Source organism: Amblyomma maculatum, chromosome 1, assembly GCF_055883805.1.
Source record: "Amblyomma maculatum isolate TAMU_Amacu chromosome 1, ASM5588380v1, whole genome shotgun sequence".
NCBI lineage: Eukaryota > Metazoa > Arthropoda > Arachnida > Ixodida > Ixodidae > Amblyomma > Amblyomma maculatum.
The window spans coordinates 395,817,894-395,842,440 of NC_139344.1; the positions used below are offsets into that span (position 1 = coordinate 395,817,894).

Genomic DNA, 24,547 nt, shown 5'->3' on the forward strand with positions numbered 1-24,547 from the left:
TTTCAAAACCTGCAGGTTGTTAAGTGTTAAAAAGTTGCTGGTGGTTTGGCTACTTGCAGGAGCTGGAGACGGCAGTTGAAGACCTGCGCCGGGAGCTGACAGACAAGCAGGAGAGCTGCATCGAGGCCTGGAAGAAAGTTTCTTCCCTGAAAGCAGAGTTAGAAAAGAGCAAGGAGTCGGTCAACTGGCTGCGGTCCCGAATGCGTAATTACAGGAAGCGGATCTCAGAGCTGTAAGGATGCAGGATTGGTTTGAGTTCGAGTAGATTTTTTATTTCTTTCCCTGACCTAGTGAACCAGACTACTGGTTGTTTCACCTGTTTTGTGATTTGGCTGAAGTATAGCTTGCACCTGTATTTCACTCCAAGTTGCTATTCAGTGATCCGTTTTATTTCGGGTGGTTTTTGGTTGTGGTGGTGGTTGAGTTTTTGTGCTCATTATTCCCCTCTCAATTTGGAAGTGTTGCCGTAGATATGTAAATCTCCCGAACATTAAGTGTATTGTGCTCTTGTGAAAAAAACTGTACGGCATGTTGTGCAAATATACGCATCCCGCAGAATGCTTCTTGCAGCTAAGCTGTGTCAGATGTTCACATTGCCCCTAGCAACGGCAAAGTCTCAAACAAACCACTGTCCCAGTGATGGCACCAGTAGCGTATATGGGGGTTATTCTCGCAAGAATGCTCCACGGGTGGGGGTAGACACTACAGTCACCTTCTAGCCCCGACGTGCAGCCCTAACAGACAGAGCTGTGACCCCCAACCCGCGGTGCGAGAAGTCGCTACTGCAGCGGGTTCGAGCCAAAGGGGACAAACACCGAGTTGCGTAGTCGAAGCGTTTATAATGCTCGAGTAACGGCAAGAAAAATACACTCAAGAACAACCGCCGTGTAGCGAGCGAACGCCGCATACGGGTGTGAAATCAAACCACCTAAGGGGGAAGCACACGCATGGAGTGAGAGGTAGTCTGCTCACCTGCGCGGCTTCATGCTCACGGCCCGCGGCGGTAAGTGCGCGCTGAACAGGGAGCAGAGGGCGAAGGCGGCGGCCTCCCCGACGGAAAATTCTGTACCGTGCGCGTGCATGCTCAACCGCCGAAAGACGCCGAGAGAGTTGCGACAGACGCGCTTCTCACCTCGGCTCGGTTAGAGGAGGTTTCCCAAGCAGGCCGGGAGGAGAGAAGGGGGAGGTTGAGAGGGCGGCCAGTGGGCCCTCTCCTCGCGAACTCGAAGAACTCAAAGAAGACACTACTATATTGCCACCCAGGATATAGAAACACCAGAGGAACAGTCCCTCGCTGATTCTAAACTTGCATCTCTGGGAGACACACAGAAGCATTCTAAACAGATGGAGGAAACAGAGGTGTAACAAGAAATTAAGGTCCAAGTTAGCATCAATTGAATGACAGATCGAATCCGACGCACAGGAACTAGGCAAAAAACAATGGGAACAGATCTGCAATGGGCTGAACGGTCAACTTGGGAACAAACGAGCCTGGCTTCTTCTTAGACACTTCTTTGATCCCACACTCACTAAAACAGCAAGTAGATCTCACATGAATCAAATCATACACAAATACCCAGGTGCAGATGCAGATCTGCTAAGCGAACTCCGAAGCAGATATCTCAATACCGGTAGCAACCCCAGTGTCACCTACGAGTACAAAGGGATTTCCTAATGAAGACTTAGACAGAGAGATCGTGGAAGCGGAAATTTGGGCCGCAATTGGCCATTTACGTACTACCTCGGCGCCTAGCAGTCGGAAGGAAAACGCAAGACAAAGTAGAGATAAAAGTCTGCCTGCACGGACTACCCATACCTACATTCGATACTGTTAGAGTACTCGGGCTCTACACCCAGAGCAATAGGAAGAGCAGTGTTACTATGGTTACTATCTACAGGCTGGAAATGACTGTGCAACAAATCAATAGACTGATACACAGAGTAACGGCAAGAAAAAAAGGAATGAAAGAAGCTGACATTTGTAGTCTTATCCATGCCTTTGTACTCAGTCGATTCACATACTCAGTCCCTTATCTCCGCCTCATTCAATCTGGCAAGGAGAAATTAGACACGCATTAGAAGCAGCTACAAGGCTGGGCTAGGTATACCCAGAAACACTTCAACCAAAAAACTTCTCTCACTTGGGATACACACTGTAGAGGAGCTGATCACAGCACATAAGACAGCACAGTTACAAAGACTAACAAACTCTAAAGCAGGCAGACAAATGCTCAACCGCATGGGAATTAATGCTGAACCACTAGCCAACCACCCAGGACCACTACCAAGAGGAGTATGCGACAAAATTATCTCCAAACCTTTGCCCAAAAACATGCGGTGGCGCAGTGGTAAGACGCCCGACTACTGTGCCGGAGTTCCCGGGTTCGAACCCGACCTCGGCGGCTGCGTTTCGATGGAGGCGAAACGAAGAGGCGTCGTGTGCTGTGCGATGTCAGCGCACGTTAAAGATCCCCAGGTGGTCGAAATTACTCCGTAGCCCTCCACTACGGCTCCTCTTTCTCTCTTTCCACTTTAATTCTCACCCTCCTCCCTTCCCCTACGGCGCGGTTCGGGTGTCCACAGAGCAAGTGTGACAGTTACTGCGCCTTTCCCTTCCTGTGAACCAATTTAACTTAACTTAACTCCTTCCGTGAAGGCAGGAGGAAAGCTAGAGCTAGGGCCCTAAACAGAAAGTACTGAAGTCACGATGGGGTGGTGTATACCGACGCCTCGGACTACAATATGGGCATATCAGCTGCTTCAGTCAAAGTCCGCTACTCGGACCAGGCGGAAGAAGCCGCAATCGCTTTAGCCATCGCTATAACAGATGCGGACATAATTGTCACTGATTCAAAATCTGCCATACGTAACTTCTCGCGTGGCAGAATATAAAATATTGCCAGAAACATCCTCGCGGATATCAGACTCGACAGAGATAGAACTCGTATAGACACCTGCCCACTCAGGGACCCAAGGCAATGAGGCTGCTCACCAACACGCTCGAGGTTTTGTTGGCCGAGCGGTGAGACCTAATGCCGAGGAACTTGAAATGGAAGGATTGCTCACATACAGTGACCTTACACAACACTTGCACCTTACACAACCCCCTAGGAGAGTATACCCACCACCACACAAATCACCAACGAGACAACAAGGAATTGTTTGGAGGAAACTACAAATGAACTCCTTCCCTAACCCTGCGGTTTACTCACACATATTTCCGGACAGCATAAGCTCATCATGCACTAAGTGCGGAAAGAAAGCCGACCTTAATCATATCCTGTGGGATTGCTCAGAGGACCCGCCTCCCAAGGCTCTCATAGAAGCTTCCTCATTTGAATCCTGGAGGAAGTGCTGCATAACGCGAGCCCCGATATACAATTGGGCACCGTAAACCGCGCTGAAGAAGTCGCCGCAAGCCACCAGCTAACGGCCACTTGGCTCTTCCACTAAGATTACTCCCTACAATAAAGTTTTCTCTCTCTCTCTCTCTCTCTCGTGGTCCTCCCTACCGCCACGCGTAATGACACGTGTTAATTACACGCGGCCCTTTATAATGGGGCAGGCGATTATGAATCCCCATACATAACACCGGAGTATGTAACTGACTGCCTGCCAAGCGATTCTCGCAAAGCGTGACCAGGGAAGTTGGCAGGCGCACAAAGGAGAGGCTGCTCATCCCCTTCCAATTGGGGAAGCTTTTGTGCTGGCCGTGAAAAAAGCTGCTCACCTCCAGTTCCCCCTCGTGTGAATCCCACATTAAAAGGACCAGAAAATGGATTCAAAGGCATTTGGTAATTGTGTTCACTGTGTAGAAGAATGCTTTTAAGCATTTTCCCAGTATATAACTTCTTGGAACGAAGCCACCGATTTGTTGGTAATTAAAAAAAAATTGTGTAATGTGAAATGTTTGTTTCTTTTTCTGCTGGCACTTTTCAGAGTGCCAGCAGCCTTGACAAGAGTGCCGGCGGTGACTTGCTTGGCTCTTTTTCAGTATGTTCACTGTCGCGCAGCTATTGAGGTGGGTGCCGTCCGCTGGCACAAAATTATCGGAATGGGATAGCAGCAAATGCTTTTTGAAACGAATGATGGTAAAAGCTGGCATCATGATACGGCTGACCATGTGCTTTCTTTGGTGATTGATGGGTGGAAGGATGGATGACTTGTTTAAAAAACAAAATGTCGGCTTTTTTCTGCACATTGAACCCTCTGCGCAAACTGATGTCGATTTTTCGTGAAAAAAGTGGATCCGTTGCGCTAGCGTCAGCAGACTGATCTGCCACTGCCATGTCCTTGACTGCCTTTGGTTCCAATCTGAAATGCAGGGAGGCGTTTGGCACTGCAACAGGCAGCAAGGATGAACAGGAAGGCGCTAGTGGAGGTGCCACACCAGCGACACCTTCCAGGCTTGCGCCTGAGCTGCAACCCACACCTGTAGTGACGCAGCTCAGCGTCAATGCACAGAGCCCACATAAGGCTGAATTTTACGTGACGGTGTCAGCATCCAGAGGGGAAAAATCATCTGCGTCAGGCACCCCTGCTGCCAAGCTGTTCAAAAGGACACTGTCAAAGCCATCATCTGCCTCGAAGCCTACTGGAGAGAGCGTGGCGTCTGCCACTTCTAGGCCAGCAGCAACAGGGGGACCCAAGCGATCACTGTTTTCGCAGATGAGGTGAGGACAGTCTCCTGCTTTGCTTTACCATTGTGAGCTTTTGTCTAAAAGGTGTGAAATGTTCTAATTTGGTTTAGCAGGGTCCATATTTCAAACTGGCATCGTTGTCAAAAGCGTTCACGTGTCTCCGACCTCGAGTTACCTGATTAATGGAAGCACCGGTACCGGTTGTCACCACCGCTTCTGGTTCCAGCATTTCCACCAATCAGATGACTCGAGGTTGGGGAGATAGCGACACTTTCGATAACGATGCAAACTCAAAATACGGACCCGGGGGTTCTCAGTTTTTTTAAAATCCTCTGGGGGAAAAAAAGAGGCCTTCTTTGAGAGATGGTAAGGCACTTTTTGTCTCTGGGCTTCCATCTTTGCTTGCCTGACGTGCATGTAACGAAAGATGCGCAGATGCAATACTCCTTAAGAAAATGCCCAATACATACACAGCATTTCAGCGGAATAATCTGCTGCAGTACGATGGAATTGCTGCTGACACAGATGCCCTTGAGCATTATGCACTGTCTGAGGCATAACACAGTGTAGTATGCACTGCGAGCAGGGATGCACAGCTGTTAATTCCACCAGCAGCAACTAGACCTGCAGAGCGGTACAGTAAAAACCCGCATAATAATGTGGAGTCTCGTATAATACGAGGTGTAATTTTGGGATAGCAAAAGCGAAAAGAAAAAGTGTTCATCCACTTACAATGCGAGCCATGAAAGATTTATTTAAAGCATCTATTTGCATTACATTTCGCGGTTGCCCCATAAATCATATGCACGCCGGTCCTTTGCGACTTTCTCAACCCCTCACCAGGTGTTGCATGGTGCCACGATTCTTCATGTGTCTGTGCTGGTTCACTCCTTTTCTTGCGCCAACACGCTTGATTGGAGAGTTCCACATGCCGTGAGGAGTAAAGCGGCTCACATTCATCCCGGCAGTGGCAGAAGCCACGTGGTCATCTGTCTGTTCTAAAACCAGTAGTCTGCTTCCAGCTCTGACGCGGGACAGCAGTACACGAGCTGCCGGCCATCATGAGCCACGCTCGCGCCTACTTGCATCTAGCACCGCGTCCAGGAAGTGTTCTCAGATTCGGGTTTTTCGTGATCGTCGTCATCCGATACGAATATCATCTTTTGAGAGACGCTTGCTGCAGACACCTTTCTGTATAAAATCTTTTTCGGTATTTATAAGCGCGTTGAGTATCCCACAATTGTCTAAAGTACGACCAACGTGCTCCTTAGGAACCCATAAGAGGTCTGAGAAAGAGAGAGAAAAAACTTTATTTGTCAGCGATTTAGATTGTTTTTGCATTAAGCCGCTCCAGGTGGCCAGCAGCCCAGTCTTTCAGCGACCTCTTGCGCTCTTGCTGAGGCCCAGGACTGGACGTCTGGGTCCCGGCTGGTGAGAATAGCTTCCCAGTGTTCCAGCGAAGGAGATGGTACTAGATCTGCTGGAGGTGGAACCTCCGTGCAGTTACAGATTATAGGTCTAAGGTGGCAGGCTCACCGCACAGTTGGCAGTACGGATTTACTAAGTCGGAAAAGATTTTGGCATATGTCCAGGGGTTTGGCTTCGACCGGGTTTGCAGCCGCTGCCACATGGTAGCCTGTTCTCGGCTGAGCGAAGCGTGTGGAGGAGGCAGGCTCGCCCTGAGCTTCTTCTAGTAAGTGGTAATGGCCTGGTACGTATCCTGTGACTCACCCCGTCGGGCACCCACGTCCGAGATTCTCTCACCAGCTCGGCTGACAAAACCTCGAGCATATTGGTGAGCAGCCTCGCTCCTCGGGACGCTTGAGTGAGCCGGGACCCATACGAGATCCACTACGTTCCTATCTTGACAACGCACTAAGAATTTTGAATGCAGTGGTGGAGATACGACCCCTTGCGAAGTTGCAAAGGGCTGTTTTGGAATCACTGAGAATGGTGCTGGTTCCGTTTTGAACAATTCTTAGGGCTATTGCTGCCTCTTCTGCCTCTTCTACTCGGCCCGTGACCACCGTAGCTGCTACCCTGCGGGAGATGCTCACCGCGCTCACAGCGAAAGCCTCCTTTCCTGTAATGTTGTATTTTGCCGCATCAGCATACACGGCACTATCATCCCCTTGATACTTTTTGCCTTACGTCTTCGCCCTGGCCCTCCTCCGATGTTCGTGGCGATCCACTTGCATGTTCTTGGGGAGTGGTTTGACCCGAATGCGTTCATGCATCTCTACCGGCAAGATTACCTGGCTTGAAGGGTCCTCACCCCCTATACCTAAGCCTCTCTGGATACACAGCCCCGCCTGAGCCGCTGCTCTTGCAATGGCAGTTGTGCCTCAATGAGCTCTTCGTGGGTGTTGTGGACCCCTAGTGACAGAAGTCTCGCGGTGGACGGGTTTCTGGGGAGAAATGCCTGCCTTGTCAGGCAATTCAATTTTTCACTAATCAATCTTTTTGAGGTCCAGGTAGGGGGTGGCATACACGAGCCGACTAAGGACAAAAGCCTGAACGAGCCGGCATGCGTCGCGCTTGTTGCACCTTGTTGCACCTGTTGGATTGTATAAACATCCCAAGCACGCGTATCATTGGGACTTTAACACGCGACATCCAGCGTGGGGATATCTCAAAGGAGACCTGAAAGGCACGAAACTATGGGAAATCATTCAAGACCTAGGCCTAATCACCTTGAACGACACACAACAACCGACCTAAAGACATGAGCCCTGACCTCACATTAACGAGAAACGTTTGGAGGGGTGAATGACTGAATACGAGAGTACCATTGGGCAGCGATCATTATGTGGTCTCAGTTACCTTTGACACTGCACAGCACAAACGCAAACACCTCTGGCAAGCATAGCCGACTGGGATAGATTCCGCAAAATGAGGGAAGCGCGGATAGGCGGTGCAATTTCAGATTTGGATGCCTGGATAAGCAATCTTAAGCAAGATGCTGAGCGGGCCACCGGAGAGGTGGACATCACTGAAGAACACCCCGCGGCAGACAAACAGCTCATGCACCTGTGGGAGGCGCACGCGTCTCTTTTGGGCAGGTGGAAGTTGGCCAAGCACAACAGGAAGCTCGGACTCCGCATTTCCAAATTGGAAAGGGAGGTTAAAGATCACGCCAGTGAACTCAGGCAACAGTAGGGGCAGACGGATTAAATGGGCAACTGGGAAGTAAGAAATCTGGCTTCTGTTGCGGCACCTTCTCGACCCGACAAAGTCCACGGCTCGAACGGGCGAAGAACTACTTGAGGACTTGAAGGGTAAATACCTCAACCCAACACTAGACGGGAAGGCACCCCCTCAATATATTGGGGTGGAGAAGTAGGCACTAGACGCGGATATCGCCACCATGGAGGTGATAGCTGCAAGGGAGAAACTCCGGACGACCTCGGCGGCGGGGCCGAATGGAATAACTACCAAAATCCTTAGAAATCTGGATGACGATTCGGGTCCATGCTTTAACAGAATATATGAACAAGGGCTGGAAGGGGGGAAACCTTCCGCCGGCATGGAAACATGCAAGAGTCACTTTTATACCGAAGCCCGGCAAAAAGCTCAGCATCGAAAACCTTCGACCTATTTCTCTTACGTCGTGCCTGGGTAAGCTCACGGAGCACGTGTTCCTCGCACGTTTGCAAAACTACTTAGAAACCCATCACCTCATGCCGCACACAATGATAGGGTTTAGGCCGCATCTGTCCACGCAGGAAGTGATGCTTCAACTCTCTAGAGAAATCATAGACTTGGGGAATGGTCACGGTACGCGGGCCATCCTGGGGTTGGATTTGAAGAAAGCGTTCAATAACATCTTCCACGAGGCTACCTCTCTAAACTAAACGTAGGGCGACACACCTACGACTATATAAGAGATTTTTTGTCCAACAGGACTCATACCGCTGGGAAACAGGTGCACGCTCACGGGGGTCAGTGTTATCTTCTTTTCTATTCAACACTGCGCTGATCCCGCTGCCTAAAAAGCTTGACGCCATACGCAATATTACACACCCTATGCGCTGATGACATCACGATTTGGACGAGTCGGGGATCAGACGGGCAGATCGAGGAAGCCCTGCAAGAGGCGGCGGACATCGTCGACGCCCACGCCTGTTGGGCAGGACTGGAATGCTCCCCACAGAAGTCGAAACTGTTGGTCATCCGTAATAACGGAAGGGCTTGCAAAACAAAGCCGAACAAGATACAGCTAGAAATCCAGGTGAAACTAAGTGTGAGGCCTGAGATACCATGCAAAGTGTGCTCGGCATGTTTCCAGTCGCGCGTGCGTCTCGGCCATCATGGTCACGGGGTCAGCGTGGTGAAATCGAAACCATCGAAACAGTCTGCCGATGCCAACATTAGATAGCCCCTCCTCTTGCTGGAAGCCTGATGCTGATGACGCGATAGAATCTGGACAAAACTTTGTACAGTCGAACCTCGATATAACCAATCGCAGGGGACCATCTAAAATCGTTTATTTTGAAATACCATTGTAGTGAAAAACTTGCAGTTATAGACCCTTTACAGCGTGAGTGCATGGGTGCTGCCATATTTGATAATGTGACACTTCTGCCATTGCCAGCCTTTGGGCCTTCTGGTTTGACGGCTTCCGGCACACTGGCACCCGGCTGCACTGTGCTGCGTACCCGCTATCTCTGGGGACAACAAGCTTGTAGATAGCCCAAAAACCATGTGAATGCTCATAGTATGTGTAAGTGCTACAGAAAGTTTAATTCAACTATGTAGTTCGTTTATTGCGTCCTTCTGACTATCTTCATTGGCTAGAACATGACGACAAACCCGTCATCTTGTTTTTTTTTTTTTAATTTTCTATTTCACGCTTTTTGTGGAAAACTATGTTTACTGTGAAACTGAATAGATTACAAACCTATATCCCTCAAAGTTTTTTTTTTTAATTTTCTTGTGCGAAGGGTGAACACGTGTTCTGACCGTGCTGACTGAGACGCATTATGAAGGTTCACCGTTTAGCATTGTGCACAATATTTACTGCTCAATATGGACGCGTGTGTAATCCCCGACAATTGATAAGATATAATTTCACCTTCTGTAAACGTCCTGGCTTGAAAAGACTTGCGCTGCTTGAAGTCTGCATCAGGTGCTCAGCAGCGTTCACCTGCGCTTGGGTGAAAGTGACTGGAAACTACACCGGAATTCAGAACCCACAGTAAACAGCCTGAGCAATCGGGGATATAAAAATCTTATCATGGTAAATTTCATCACTGACCTAAGCATTAGTTTCATAAAAGCAGCAGTTATTACATGTATTGCACCAGTGCTTGTCTAATTAAAATTTGGTTTGGTTTGCGGGGTCGTCCCAAAGTCACTCAGGCTATGAGAGACGCCGTAGTGGAGGGCTCCGGAAATTTCGATCACCTGGGGTTCTTTAACGTACATTGACATCGCAAAGCACACGGGCGCCTGGCTTTTCATCTCCACCAGAAGGCGGCCGCCGAGGCCAGGATTTGATGCATTCTTGGGAACAAATAAAGTAAGCAGGTTCACTCACATGACCACATTGACATTCCCTTTCTGCACAATCAATTCTTATGAATGCATAGACATTAACAGCCACGTCATGGTACGTCTTAACGCCTTGCGAAAATAATGTGGCAGCAGAGCAAAGACTCAATGTACAAATCCTGAGATCATACCAGGGTCATTCTCGTATTCCCATGGCTACTGCCGGTGCTAAAATGAGCTGGTGCTTGAGGTGTACCCTTTTCCTACAACTCACAGGCGCTTTCTTGTCCCAGAAAGGAACTTGAACTCGTGATACACCTTCGAGAAAAACGGTGGCCTAGGCCATGATGTGCATCTTATGTAGAAAGCATTGTCTGTTGTTCCACCAGTAAACAACGGGGTCATTAGCTCTACTTCCTCGCAGAATACTTAGACAATATGGACGACACCTGCATCAAAGCAGCGGTGTTTAAAAGTCAACTGGCATTCTCACAAATGGTGCTCAGCAGTAGTCTGCACTGCGGGCCGATGCGTTCTGAAGGCCAGAAGTGATGGCTGTCCTGGTTGCGCCACCTTTTTGGGAGAGTGAAACTACTCTGTGTAAACAGTCTATAAGCCAGTGGTCAAACCTAGGTATGAAAGTAACGTACCTTGGCAGTACACACATATGCATACAAGCAAAAGCTCAAATGGAAATTTTGCATGAACTTCAAGTCTGCTGTATTTGAAGAAATTTTCTTCTGACCCATGCAACACATCCCACGGCGGGATCTGAGTGGCGACAGTGGCAGGAGGAGGGCATCTGGAAGCCGTTGGCAACACGCACCACCTATTAGAAACTCTCCACACCTTTCACTTTGCGCAGCGCCTCATTGTGTACGTCATTCATGCGCAATAAAACACAAAGTTCAATATGACCTTCTTCTTGGCGCCATCTCTGGCTGCATTCACCGTCGAACCTCGCACGAACTTCGCAATAAGATTATCCGCAACAAAAATTCCAGCTTGCTTGCGGAAATGGCACGAACAAACAATCAGCAAACACACAACAGCAGGTGGCTAGGCCTGTTGCTTACTGCATATAAAACCACAGCTTTGTGGTGGCGTTAGGTGTTGGCACGAGATATGGTGATGATGGCTATAGCCTGCGGCATACATGCAAAAACGGCCGTTTCTTTTCCACTTGAAAGATGCAGCGCTTTTCATTTAGGCAAATTCTTAATACTATGCTCCTTGATTAGAGAAGAAAAGATAATCTACATTATTCTGAAATATGCGCTATATTGAAATTTTTAGTTCTGAAATAATTTTACTTTAGAAATTAGTTGGGGATTCTCAAAAAGTTTGTTAATTTGAAAAACTCTTTAATGTGGTATTCGTGGTAACGGGATTTGACTGTATTGTACGCTAGTTTTTACGGTGCTTCCTGTGTTCAGAATACGGATTTAGGTCATACACATATTACAATTTTTTCGAACACGTGCTATGTAAGAAATTATTGAATGAAAAGTTTACTGCATTTCAGCAATTGTTAGTTACCACCCATGAATGTGCAGGCAGAACTTCTTAAATAGCTTACTGGAAAGACTTAACAGTTGGGTTCGAGCCTTTTGAACTAAGTGGGTTCACCACGCTTCTCTCTGCTTTATTCTTTACTACACTTCTAGGGGCAGGTATGGAATGTGTCAGGTGTGCAATATAATAGCCACACATTAGGTATATACATAGTCCCTAGGCGTGTGCTTGGTTGGACCTTTACTCGATTTCAAAGTCCTTTAGTGGGATGCAATATTATTATACATGTGCTAGTATACAGGTTCTGCTTTAAAATAAAATTCATGTGGAATTCTGCGTACCTGAAAAGCGACGCAGGAAACTTCATTTTCTTTTAGTCTGTTGATGCGTGGCAGCTTTAGTTGGTTATGTGCCAGTGAAAATAATTATTTTCCCCCATCCCGCTCTAATAGTAGGTCACTCATTATAAACATTTTGCTGAGATCTGTACAACCAAGTGCAGCCAGTCACATCTGATGACAAAAAGAATAGACAGTACAATATGGACTTTCAGGTTTAATTATATACTGGGACAGAAAAGAAAACTCAGTATTAAAAAAGTCCCCCAAAAAATACAGCTGAAGTTTTTTTTTTTCTGAACCCGTTTGAACTGTTTCGAGCAGAGTTGAACCAGTTCGAACTGGATACGAAGTTGTCACAGGAGCCGAACCCGAAAGGCGTGAACCTGAACCGAACCCCCCAAAATTCTGGTTCGGTGCCCTGTATGTAGGAAAGAGAGACCGTACTTAGTTTCTGCATTGGTGTTTTTGTGACACATTGGTGGTTGCTGAAAGCATGGCGCTGAAGTTACCGTCCTTCCGCTCAACGACAGTGGCGTTCGTGCGGTTTCACAGCAACCATGGTCGACTTTATTGGTGAAAGCAGCAGCTTTGAGCCAAAAGTTGACATGCATTAGTCTAATTGTGCAGCGATGAATGTTCTGTTCAGCCCGGGCAGGTGACAGGTGACCATTTATCACTTTTATTCACGCTGTTGCTGAATAGATTTCATTTTTTTCCTGAGCCCGTGTGGTGGTATCGGGCATGCTGTGAACAATACCGGGCCACCAGCAGACACAGTTTACCTGGTCATTCCATAATGGTGTAACCCATAGTGCTGCGTAGTATATGTATATATATTTTTTTCTGTCATGCACGCTCAGTCTGCTTGTTTAGCGTGTTCTGTGGTTTTGTGCATATCTATGGAAATAGAATTTTAAGTGATTTTCCGCGATGAAGTGTTTTAAATTTAGGAGTGTGCAAAAACATTACACGCACTGATACTCTGAAATTGCCTTGTTTTTCCTAAGATGTCTACCTAGCAGGGTTCCATGAGCATGTTGTGTGCGATTGCAGCCGTGGCCAGGCTTCCAAGTTGCAGGAAGCCAGAGGGTCGCCGGCCGTGTCGGGAGTGATGACGAGGAACCGCCGTGCCGCGGCCTCGTCCACCCGCAGCAGCCCAGCACAAGAACAGGTGGCCGATGCCAGGGCAGCCACATCAGCGCAACAGCGCAGAGTTCCCAGCTGTGAGTATCGAGAGGTGGCATTTTGTAACTTATTTTAGCCAGCAAGTTCTAGCACCGAACAAAAACAAACTTTGCACAAAGCTTTTAGAAGCCATTAATTGAGTTACACTAGAGGGTTAGTCACTTTGCCACATGGCAGCATCAGTAACTTCCAGTGAGCTTCTACGAGCAGTGTTGCTGCTGGGAAGCTTGCGGGGCTCGAGCTCGCGAACGGTGTTGTACCACTAACGAAACTGACTGTGGATGTGTTGGGGGAACAGGCCTCATTTTCGGGCTGTGTTGTCATTTATTGCTAAGCTTCATGATAAAAACTTGGAGTTAGTCCAAGTGACCAGGTAACTAGTAGCGGAATGATTGTAAGAGTCTTTGTGTGAGTGGGGCTTTGCTTCCCACACTTATTCATCCTTAAATTTTTTTTTTTTTGCATTGGAATTGTGACTTTAATGCACATTGCAATCTTGCCGCTGTACTTGACGTGGTGTAGCTCTTTGGACGAGCTCTTTACCTCCTAGGGTTCTTTAATGTGCACTAGACAGCGTCCAGGTACTGTGCGGTGTCGGCGCACTTTAAAGAGCCGCAGGTGGTGAATATTATTTTTAGCCCTCTGCTGCAGCATTCCCTCATAGCCTGTTTGGGATGTTAAACCCCATAAGCCAAACCACATTTGCATAATGCGTGTCGCATCTTGTAGCGGGCCCAGCTTCTTCGGCACAGGGATCGGTTGCAGACAAAGAGAACGTCGTTGAAGGACAGCGGGCGGCGGTGACTTCAAAGTGTAAGCAGCTGGAGTCTCTCCAAAAGCGCCCAAACATGAGGTGCTGCAAGCAGCCGGCCATTGGAATGTCTCCCTTCGGCAGGGGTCAGTTGTTTTTTGCCTCCCCCACAAAACAGTCACCCTCGCGGTTGACACCTGCTGCTTCGCCATCATGTCGTGCCACTGCTCACTGCTGTCTCCTTCTTGCCTGTAGCACGGAGAGTTTGTTGCGGGAATGCTGCATTTGTGCTTGCTGGTATCTGGTGTAGCTGTACAGCTGCAGTGGTTCTACTCTCAGCAAAAAGCATTAGCAGGGCTCTCTACAAGCCCACTGTCACAAGCCTAACAAGCTCAGAACAAGTCCGTAAGATAGAAAATGAAGCTGTATATTAAATGACAGCTTGTCACTTTTCTTGACAAATTCCGTTATAGTGTACCTGTTTGATGGCCGTCCAATTGTTTGCCTGCCTACGACCTTGAGTGGTGGTCACGTGGCATGTGTGTATATAAGGCTCTGTGCTTGCAGTGGGAGGAACAGTATTAAACAAATTAGATTGTATGCATGTGTGCGTGCATGTGTGTACTCCTGTGTGTGTGAGAGATTGAGTTTGGTCCTTTTTTTTTTTCCTGAATTCATACAGTGAAACCCACTTATAATAATACTGAAGTGCTAAATAAATGTCGGTTTATAACTGGGTGACGTGTACTGAAAAAAGGAAAGACAAAATTCATGGCATTAAATGACATCAACGTAGCTTTACGCTGACTTCATTTTTCTGCTGGGAGAAGTCCGTAATAATTCAGATTTGACTGCTTCACAGCAATTTTGCAGGGAATTCGACTGTTGTACTTAGCCGAGCAAGAGAGTCTTGACAAAAGAAAATCCGACAGCTATTGATGGGTTGATTCGATAAGAACACGAGAGCATGAAACACTTTACTCATCACTCGTCAAAGGAACAGCTTTCCGCACACTGTCAAACCAGCGAAACACACCAATAAAGTATGCAGTGCAAGGTTTCTTTAACTGCAAACAAACTCAGCGGAGCGCAAAATTAATCCTTTAAATTATACATGCATATTTGGTATCTTTCCTTGCCACTTTGTCACCCTCACCACACCGGTGTGCCTGCTGTGCTTTCCTCGTTTTATTTGACCGTTATCTCATTTGCGCTATCGCATGGTCGCGTGCTCTTTTTGTTCTCTGTGCGCCTGCTAGCTCCATTGGTGAACTCTGCACACGCGTGCACTTTAGCTTGACAAGAGTGATTTGGCTTGAGTAGTTGCAGTGTTCCAGTTTTTGTTTTTTGCTTTTAAGGTTGCTCCTGAGGGACAGGATTTAATTGTTATAACTGATAATTAGGTACTACAGTACTGCTGTGAGTGCTTTATCTTACTTTGTGTGGCAAAGCTGGCAGGTGCCTCTGTGTTATATCCTGTGTGTTGTTCTAACCAGTAATTGTTATAAGTGGGTTTGACTATACTTTCAAAGTCGGAATAAATGCAGTGCGTTCCAGTTAGTAGGAGCATTGGGCATTTGAAAACACCGTTGCTATTATGCATCTCTTTGCACACGGTACTGTTGCATCCTTGAACACAGTGCTGCACCCTGCGAGAAAGAGCACCTTTCTTTTCTTTTGCATGCGTTCTTGTGTAGCACACAGCTGTGGAATTTCAGTTTGCCTAGAGGAAAGTTTGCTGTACATTGCTAGCTTCTCACAGCTTATGAGGGAATTGGTGCATATCATGGTTGCATACTTGGAGGCATGGGTAGTATCTGGTGAAGGGTGAACACCTTGTGCACAATGCTCGGCTCTTTCTTGCCTTGCCTCTTGCATGAAGCTTTTGAATTGTGATTTGGAAGGTGTTGCCGCAATTGCTTTCCTCGGCAAAGGTTTCAGTGTGCAGATGCTTTCGGAAGTGTTTTGGAACAAAGAAGCCGCAGGAAACCTGAACTTCCTTGCTGCCTGTACATGTAGCCCAACATTGAGGGGTTCACTGTTCAGTTTACGCTGGGAAGTGCTCAGCACACTTTTTATTTCAAAGCTATGTGCCTGACTTACAAGTAATTAAGCTTTTTCACGGCTCCTCCTGTGTTTCAAAAGCTTCTGTAAGCAGCTGCACATTTTACTACAGTTGAACCTCTGTGATACGAATCTCATGGGGTCGCGAAAAAATTTGTATCATACGAACATTCGTATCATCAAAACGAACGAAAATATTTATGCAAAAGCATAGAAAAGGCAGTCGCGCATCTCTATTGATGTTCGAGAAGGTTTATTACAGTCGCATGGTCACAGCTTGGCACTCGCGGCGCACACAACGCGACGGGAGCTCGCGACGTTGGTGACATACAGGCCGCATGCCTCCGCGGACTTCTCGCGGCGCGTACAGCAGGACAAGAAATGGTGACGAGCCAGCCGTGTGGCCCCGCAAACTGCTCGCAATGCGTAAAGCGTGACTAGCGGTCGCGAAGTCAATGATGTGCGGCCCGTGCGCTCCTGCTGCCGCGTGCGCAGCCAGCTATTACTCAAGGCCGCGCGCCGCTGCAAACCTTTCGCAGCGTGAAAAACGATTGCGATGCCGGCGATGTGTGGTCCGCCCACTTCCGCGTACCTCTCACGGCGCGTACAGCATGAATGGAGATGGCGACATGCGAGCTGCGCGGCTTCACAAACTGCTCGCGGATCGCGATAACGGAGACAGCGATGTCTGGTCCGTTCGCACTTGCCGCGTACGCCGCCAACAGCTCCGACAGTTGCGGTGTCTGCGGTTTGTGGGCCACGCGCCGCTGAAAGCTTTTTGCGGCGTGAGCCCAACAAAAAAATCGTGACATCGGCGAGGTGCAGACCATGGGTCACTGAAAACTGCCCGTGATGCGCACGTACAGCGCGGCTGGCGATCGCGGAGTCAACGTTGTGCGGGCAGTGCGTAGTGCTCAAAGTTGCGGTCACAGTTTGTGCGTTCGTATCATCTGTAGTGGCGCGGGAGTGTGTTCGGACCATCCGAAATTTTGTACATTGTACACAATGCAATTTGGCCGGGGAATTTCGCGAATTCATATCAACTGGATTCGTATCACCGAGATTTTACTGTAGAAGACATCCTTGGTGTTTGTTTCCAGTCAGTAGTGCAGGAGTGAGGTCAGGTGAGTCTTTTTGACAAACCGATTTCATTGTGTTTGTTTTAGTTGTTGGTTATAAGCCTTGTAGTTGTAAAGTAAGGGCTGGTTTACAGTAGCACACCTTGTTCTTAAATTCTGGTAGCCTTGTCAGATGGACTAATTTTGGGTAATGCTCCCAGCTGGTTTACAAAGAGCACACTTCTTGAATATATTGTTGTTGGATGCATGACTTCCGTCTTATTACTCGAAGCCCAGCTTTGGTATTGTCTCTCATGTTGATGTGGGGTGCGAGTCTCTGCAAGTACTGCAAGGCACCCGCCAGTGATACACAGGACGCAAGCTTTCCGGAGGCCTGGGTGCTTGTCTCATCTGGGATTTAACGCTTCAGAAATGGCTCATTGACCTCGCCTTATTTAGAAGAAAATATCTTATGCCATGATGCTCTTTGGCTAAAGGTGCCCTTGCACCATAAAAACTAATTTTTGTCACTCATTATTCCTGCTTCCTAAAGAGTGCTATTTTATGTGAAAGCAAAAATCAGTATTCCGTCACAAAATCACGCTGTAGGGTGGCGACATGCATTTGCAACTAGTGCCCTGCATTAGGTTGGCTGGAGTCCAAATTCTGGTTCCGCCAGCCACTAGCGCATCACTTTTCCAACTTTATTTAGGTCAGCATACGTCCCGCTGTGGTGGTGCAGGGTTAGGGTGCTTGACTACAGCGCCCAAGGGTGCGGTATATCGAATCCTAGCCATGGCAGCCGCTTATTGATGGAGGTGAAAAGCAAGGCGCCCGTGTGCTGTGCGATGTCCGTGCACTTTAAAGAACCTCAAGTAGTGGAAATTTCTGGAGCCCTCCACTACGGCATCTCTCGTAGCCCGAGTCTCTTTGGGACGTTAAACCTCATAATCTTAAACCAGCCAACAAGTCGGCATACTTTTAGTGCAATTAGTCGTTCTGTCTGCTCGTATACCTAGATGTGAAAGGTCAAATTAAAAATAGTGTTTTCACAAAATTTAAGTTTTTCACTGTGTTAGTCTAAAATACAATTTAATTTTTATTTTAAGTAATGTTTTTGACAGCATCGTATTGTGTTGCAACGTGGTGCGGCCATTTGACACAGGCATTTTCAACAGTGCAAGGGCATCGCCCCGGAATTAAGACACTGGCAATCCATTTCGCTGCCATTGCTGACTGATTTGACCAGCTGCTTCCCATTTCCATCTTGAGTGTGTAAATGGCAGTATTATGCATGCTAGTGTGCGCATACACTGTTAGAATTTAGAATCTCTTCCTGTGCACTAGTTTGATATCCGAGGACGTAGCTGATGATCACATTGGGTCTGTTTTTTCGTGCTTCTAGATTCGTCAAATATCCGAACCAGGACCGGTTCAGCGGCAGAAACACGAAAGGTAAGCTTGCACGATTCAACACCAGCTTTGTTTGGATGTGCCTGTTGTTTATATTTCTCATTTTTTCTACTGAAGTTTTTTTTTGTTGTTGTTGTTTTGGTGCTGTATTGCCTTTCTTGGTAGCATGATATGTCACTTTATATTATCCACTCTGTTTTCGTTGTCAAGTGAAGTAAGGGACTTATCAGGCAAATGTTCGTTATTGGAAACAAAGTGGCTAGCAAGTTTTCTTTTACTAACCAGATGTAAAGCAGTAGTTGCTCCCAATGTTGGGTTGTAAACCTGACATTGTAAGCACCTTAGTATCATCGCTTTTTCTGAAAAATGTGTCCTTTTCTATGCAGTCTATCCCAGATATATCTTACTCGATGGGGACAGCTTGTATACATTATAGCCGAACCTCGTTATAACGAAGTAGTTCGGGGCGCAAAAATTTGTTCGTTATATCCAATATTCGTTATAAAAGTGTGCACCCAAATTCCTGTAAATAAGTATTTACAACACAAAGGTGCGAAAACGCACAATTTTTTAAAAATTAGAAGCTTAGTATAAGCATGAAATCTCGCGTTTCGTTCCGCGTTGGACAGCAAAAATGAATACTAAGAAGGGGTGTTGCCTCTGCACACAATTTGCACGACCGAGCCAAGGGACTCTGGGAGTGTAGAGCATGCACGGGTCAGTCACAGTGGCAGAGGCACGGCAGGGACTCGCGCCATAACGACACAGTGGGGATGACATGCCTGTCAGTGGTTGCGTGGCCGGACTTGAGCAGCTACGGCGGCGATGCTTGAGCCCGGTCATGGCCGTTCATGACCTCCGAGGTCACCGTGTGCGGAGGTGTGATCTCGGAGGCCATGGGCCGTTGGTGCTGGTTTTTGTCGCCGCTGCTAGATGACGCGGCACGCGAACGATTTAAGCACACTTCGGCGCCGCCGCTTAAGTTCGGCCATGGCCGTTCATGACCTCTGAGATCACCGACCGCGCGTGGGGGTGTGATCTCTGAAGCCATAAGCCGTACGGCGATAGTTTTGTTGCCACCGCTAAATGACGCGGTACGCGAACGCACGGGCGATTTAAAACACTTTTGCGGCGAGTGATTCGATTGAGTGAAAAGTTGGGTTTCTTGATGTTTTTTTCCAGCTCTTTTAAGCATTTTTTGTCGTTTTAATGCAAAAAACTGCTTCGTTATAACCTATCGCGTCAAATTCAGAAATTTTTCTTTTGTTACATAGAAAGAACTCCCATACAAATGAACCATCGACCAACCCAACTTTGATTTTAGTTCGTCCGATAATTCGCCATATCCGTGTTCGCTATAGGGAGGTTCGAATGTATAGAGTTTTATATAAAGCACTAATGCACTGCACCTTCACTAGTAACTTACTGCTTGCTAGTACACTGCAGAGTCTCTACTCAGTGTGTTGTTAGGCCTTGCTGACCTGAAGCTATAGCGATGCTACTTTAGAAAAAGCCACCACCTATCATACAGGCCTAATTCTGCTACCAATTACTATAGATGCAATAATATCTGAAATAAATTTAGAGCACAGTTGATTCTGCATCACTTTCATCAGCAAGCAGCCTTTGATAATCCATCCTGGTTTCACTGTATTACAATTGGTGCACCTAACACCAGCGTTCCCAGTATGAAAGCAGTATGGGATTGAAAATATGTGCACAAGGCAGAGGTCTACCCTCAGGCATACCCCACGTTTATTCATCTTGTCAGTCATTTTGCAGCTTGATGTATTGAATGTTCTGATAAACAGGCGCCAAGTAAATGCAAACAGTGCTTTACTTTTGTGTGGACTTTTCAAGGGTATGTTATGACATTTCGATATACAGTCGAGTCCACTTATAACGATACCGGTTTTAACAATATATCGGTTACAACAATGAAAACCTGCTGTACCGTCCACTTTTGTATGTATTTTATGGTAATATAACCCGCTTACTACAGTGCCCCCTTGCCACATTATCGGTTATAACAATGAAGTCTCCCTCCTGAGTTCTCGTGCCAAAAGGTAGTTGAATGCGAAATCCTTGAAAAGAAAAAGAAAGAAATTCCAGCTGCTGCACCCTTCCCGCCGCACGCTCATACAATAGAACCTGTTTTCTGGCCTCCTCCGCATTGTGAGCCCGCGCACCTTTCTCCCACTGTCCTTCCACCCCTCGGAACAGAAATGGACTACGCCCATAGCTCTGCGCTGCGCCACCCTCCGAAACACAAATGGACTTCACCAACGCGCCGACAGCGCTGATCCGCTGATCTGCTCACTCACTCTCTCGCCCCTCATTTTGCGCAGTCCTGCAAACGGATTTGTTTGTTTGTGCAAGTTGATTGCGTCGAAGTCGTTCCTGGCCACGCGGTTTCTTCGTCTCGTTTGAATCCCTGCCGAAACGTAAGATGGCTGATCCATCCGCTGATAATCGGACAACGTTGCCGGTGAAAAGAAAGCGCACGGCACGGCTATCGATTTGGAGACGGCAAGTGCAGTATCGCGAAGGAGTACGCACTATCGCAACCGACGGTGTCGACGATCATCCGCTCCTCTGAGAAGTTCGACAAAGAAAAGTCATTGCTTGACAGTGGGTGCAAACGCGTTCGACAAGGCGCCTCACGACGGCAGTGATGGCGACGACAACGACGATGACGCGGTAGGGCAGGCTGCCTCAACATTGTTCTCTCAAGAGGTCCTGCAGTTGATTCAGTCCCTCTAGGGCTTTGTTTTCGCGAGGGACCTTCCGCTGCACTACGTGGTGTATCTAAATGCCATGGAGAAGGGTGTCGACACGCTTCGCATGAGCCAACCAAGGTTAACGGACATGGGGTTTTCTCATGTACAGTCGTGAGCAAAAGTGGTATACAACACTCAGCCAGTGGCGGAGCTCTAGAAAACTGCACCCCGACTTTATCTAGCAACACCTATCTATGATCGAGACAATAGCAGCGGTGCCCACTTTTATCCACATGCATGTGCCGATGTCGCAGTCCGTTATGCTGTTGCTAGATAGCATTTCGATGAAGTTTTTCCGGAGTCTGACGCTGGCTGAGTGTTGTATACCACTTTTGCTCACGACTGTACGTGGTGAGATGCTTGCGGCAATTTCACCCCAGGGGCCTGCGTGCTCCAATCTCCTCTGCTTTTAAATAAAAGTTTCGTCTTTCTCTCTCTCTCTTCACCCCAGCGTTACTTTGGGATTTCTCAAGCTGAGGGGCAGCCGCGGCAACCTTTTCGTATTTTTTACAAGACCCCTTTCGGGGCCACCAAAACGATGCCTCGACGGAGCTCGCATGTCACTTGCCGTCTGTGACCCTTCTCTGCAGTTGTTATGCTTTTTTTCGTGCAAACCATTTATAATGTAAAAGGGGGTTTATTGCTCAGATCAGCAGGACTCGATCAGCAGGACTGGGCTGATCAGCGGCGAGCACAGCAACAGCGAACACCGTCAGGTTCAACACGCGCAGCGATCACGATGCCACTGCTTAGAATGTTCCTCGTGTACTTCTTCCTCTTCACAATTGCCCGCGGGACGAAGAGGAGACATCCTGGCGACTTACGGCGTGAGCAAGATGGCAGGGTCGTAGCGCTGGACGTGAACAATCTCGCATCCGCACCGGCGTAGATCATGAGATGGCATAAGAGGTTCCGCCACATAATTAACCGGAGAGGTGCACTCCAGAACTCGGTATGGGCCATGGTATTTAACAAGAAATTTTGAAGACAGTCCAGGAGCATTGCAAGGTATCCACAGCCACAAAAGAGCGCCAGACGAGAAGTGCGGTGTCGAGTGTTGGTTGTCATGGTTGGATTTATGGCGGTATTGGGTGTTAGCCGTGAATGCGCGGGCAATTTGTCGACAGTCTTCCGCATGCTGGGCTGCTTGAGACGCTGGAGTATACTCTGATATGTCTGGCTGATACAGGAGTATGGTGTCGATAGTAGCAGAAGGGTGACGGCCGTAGAGGAGAAAAAAAGGAGAGAAGCCAGTAGTAGACTGCGTTGCAGTATTGTAAGCGTAAGTGACATACGGAAGGACGAGGTCCAAATTTGAGTGTTTGGAGGAGACGTACATAGAGAGCATGTCGCCAAGGGTACGATTGTAACGCTCAGTGAGTCCATTAGTCTGGGGATGATAGGCGGAGGTTGTTCTATGAATAATGTTGCACTTGGTGAGCAAGGCTTTCACAACGTCACTCAAGAAAACGCGTCCTCTGTCACTGAGCAGCTCTCGAGGTGCGCCGTGGCGAAGAACAAATCGCTGTAAAATGAAGGAAGCTACTTCTGACGCTGTGGCAGATGGAAGTGCGGCGGTTTCTGCATACCTCGTCAGATGATCAACGGCTACAATAGCCCAGCGGTTGCCGGCTGCAGTGTAGGGAAGCGGCCCATACAGATCAATGCCAACGCGGTCGAAAGGGCGTGGTGGGTTGGGTAACGGTAGCAACTCTCCAGCGGAATGTTGAGGAGATGACTTGCGACGTTGACAGGTGAGGCATGAGCGAACATACTTGAGTACGAAGGTGTACATGCGCAGTAGTAGTAACAGTAGTAACGCAGCCGGAGACGAGTGTATGTCTTGAATACACCCGCGTAACCGGATTATGGGTCAGCGTGGAAATAGTCACAGATTTGCGAACGTAGCTGCTGGGGAATAACTAGCAACCACTTGCGGCCATCTGCGCAGTAGTTGCGGCGGTAGAGGAGGTTATCGCGAATGGCGAAGGAAGCATGGCAGCGGAGAGCACGCGATGGAGACGCAGCTGTAGGATTGGAAATAAAATATAGGAGAGAATTTATCCAAGGATCTTGCCGCTGCGCTGATGGCATGTCATTGATGTGAAGCAATGGCGGGGAAACGTCGGAAGAGGAAAGGCTCGCGACCTCAGCTGTAAGGGAGCAGCGGGAAAGTGCATCGGCGTTGTGATGCTTGCGGCCGGAGCGGTAAACAATGCGGACATCATATTCCTGAAGGCAAAGAGCCCATCTTGCCAGTCTGCCGGACGGGTCATTCAGTGAGGAAAGCCAGCAAAGCGCATGGTGGTCCGTCACTATGTCAAAAAGGCGGCCATAGAGGTAAGGATGGAATTTAGTAAGAGCCCAAATAATCGCTAAGCACTCTTTTTCTGTGACAGAGTAATTGGATTCAGTTTTCGTGAGTGTTCGGCTAGCATAAGCGACCACGTATTCAGTATAACCTGATTTGCGCTGAGTGAGCACAGTGCCGAGACTAATACCACTGGCGTCCGTGTGGACCTCAGTAGGCGCTGTGGGATCGAAGTGACGTAGGACAGGCGGTGCCGTGAGGATCCGGCGTAAAGTATTGAAGGCATCGTTGCACGTTGGCGACCACGACGAAAGGTCGGAACTGCCGGACAGAAGGTCTGTCAAGGGAGCAGCAATTGAAGCAAAATTTCTAATAAAGCGGCGAAAGTAAGAGCACAGCCCGAGAAAGCTACGTAGATCTTTGATGGATGTCGGTTTGCGAAAGGCTGCTACGGCATGAAGTTTGGCAGGCTCTGGACATACATCTTCTTTGGAGACAACGTGGCCAAGAATGGTCAGCTGGCGGGCTGCAAAACGACATTTTTTCAAATTCAGCTGCAGTCCGGCATCAGATAGGCAGGTCAAAACGTGCTTCAGATGGTAGAGGTGTGTGTCAAAGTCAGGAGAAAAGACAATGTCGTCGAGGTAGCAGAGGCACGTCTTCCACTTTAGGCCATGCAAAATAGTGTCCATCATCTGCTCAAATGTTGCCGGAGCATTACAAAGGCCAAACGGCATAACTGTAAATTCGTACAAGCCGTCGGGAGTTACAAAGGTAGTTTTGGGGCGATCAGCCGCTTCCAGGGGAACTTGCCAGTAGCCGGAACGTAAATCTAAGGAAGAAAAGAGCTCGGCGCCTTGCAAACAATCAAGAGCGTCGTTGATGCGTGAGAGGGTAGACGTCCTTTCGCGTAATCTTATTCAGGTGGCAATAATCGACACAGAAGCGGATAGAACCATCTTTCTATTTTACGAGGACAACAGGTGACGCCCAAGG

General features: G+C 48.0%; 1 protein-coding gene across 3 annotated transcripts in view; it reads left to right on the top strand.

Moving 5' to 3' along the window:
- Positions 1 to 24,547, top strand: part of LOC146208635 (uncharacterized) — a 93,269-nt gene that overhangs the window by 61,140 nt on the left and 7,582 nt on the right. For 2 of the 3 annotated variants that reach the window (XM_084595573.1, XM_084595570.1), the window contains exons 14-18: positions 60 to 232; positions 4,326 to 4,673; positions 13,043 to 13,212; positions 13,904 to 14,071; positions 18,453 to 18,502. In XM_084595573.1, the coding sequence (XP_084451699.1) occupies positions 60 to 232; positions 4,326 to 4,673; positions 13,043 to 13,212; positions 13,904 to 14,071; positions 18,453 to 18,502 (909 nt within the window). The remainder of the gene's footprint in view (positions 1 to 59; positions 233 to 4,325; positions 4,674 to 13,042; positions 13,213 to 13,903; positions 14,072 to 18,452; positions 18,503 to 24,547) is intronic. The other variant, XM_084595577.1, reaches the window with a different exon arrangement.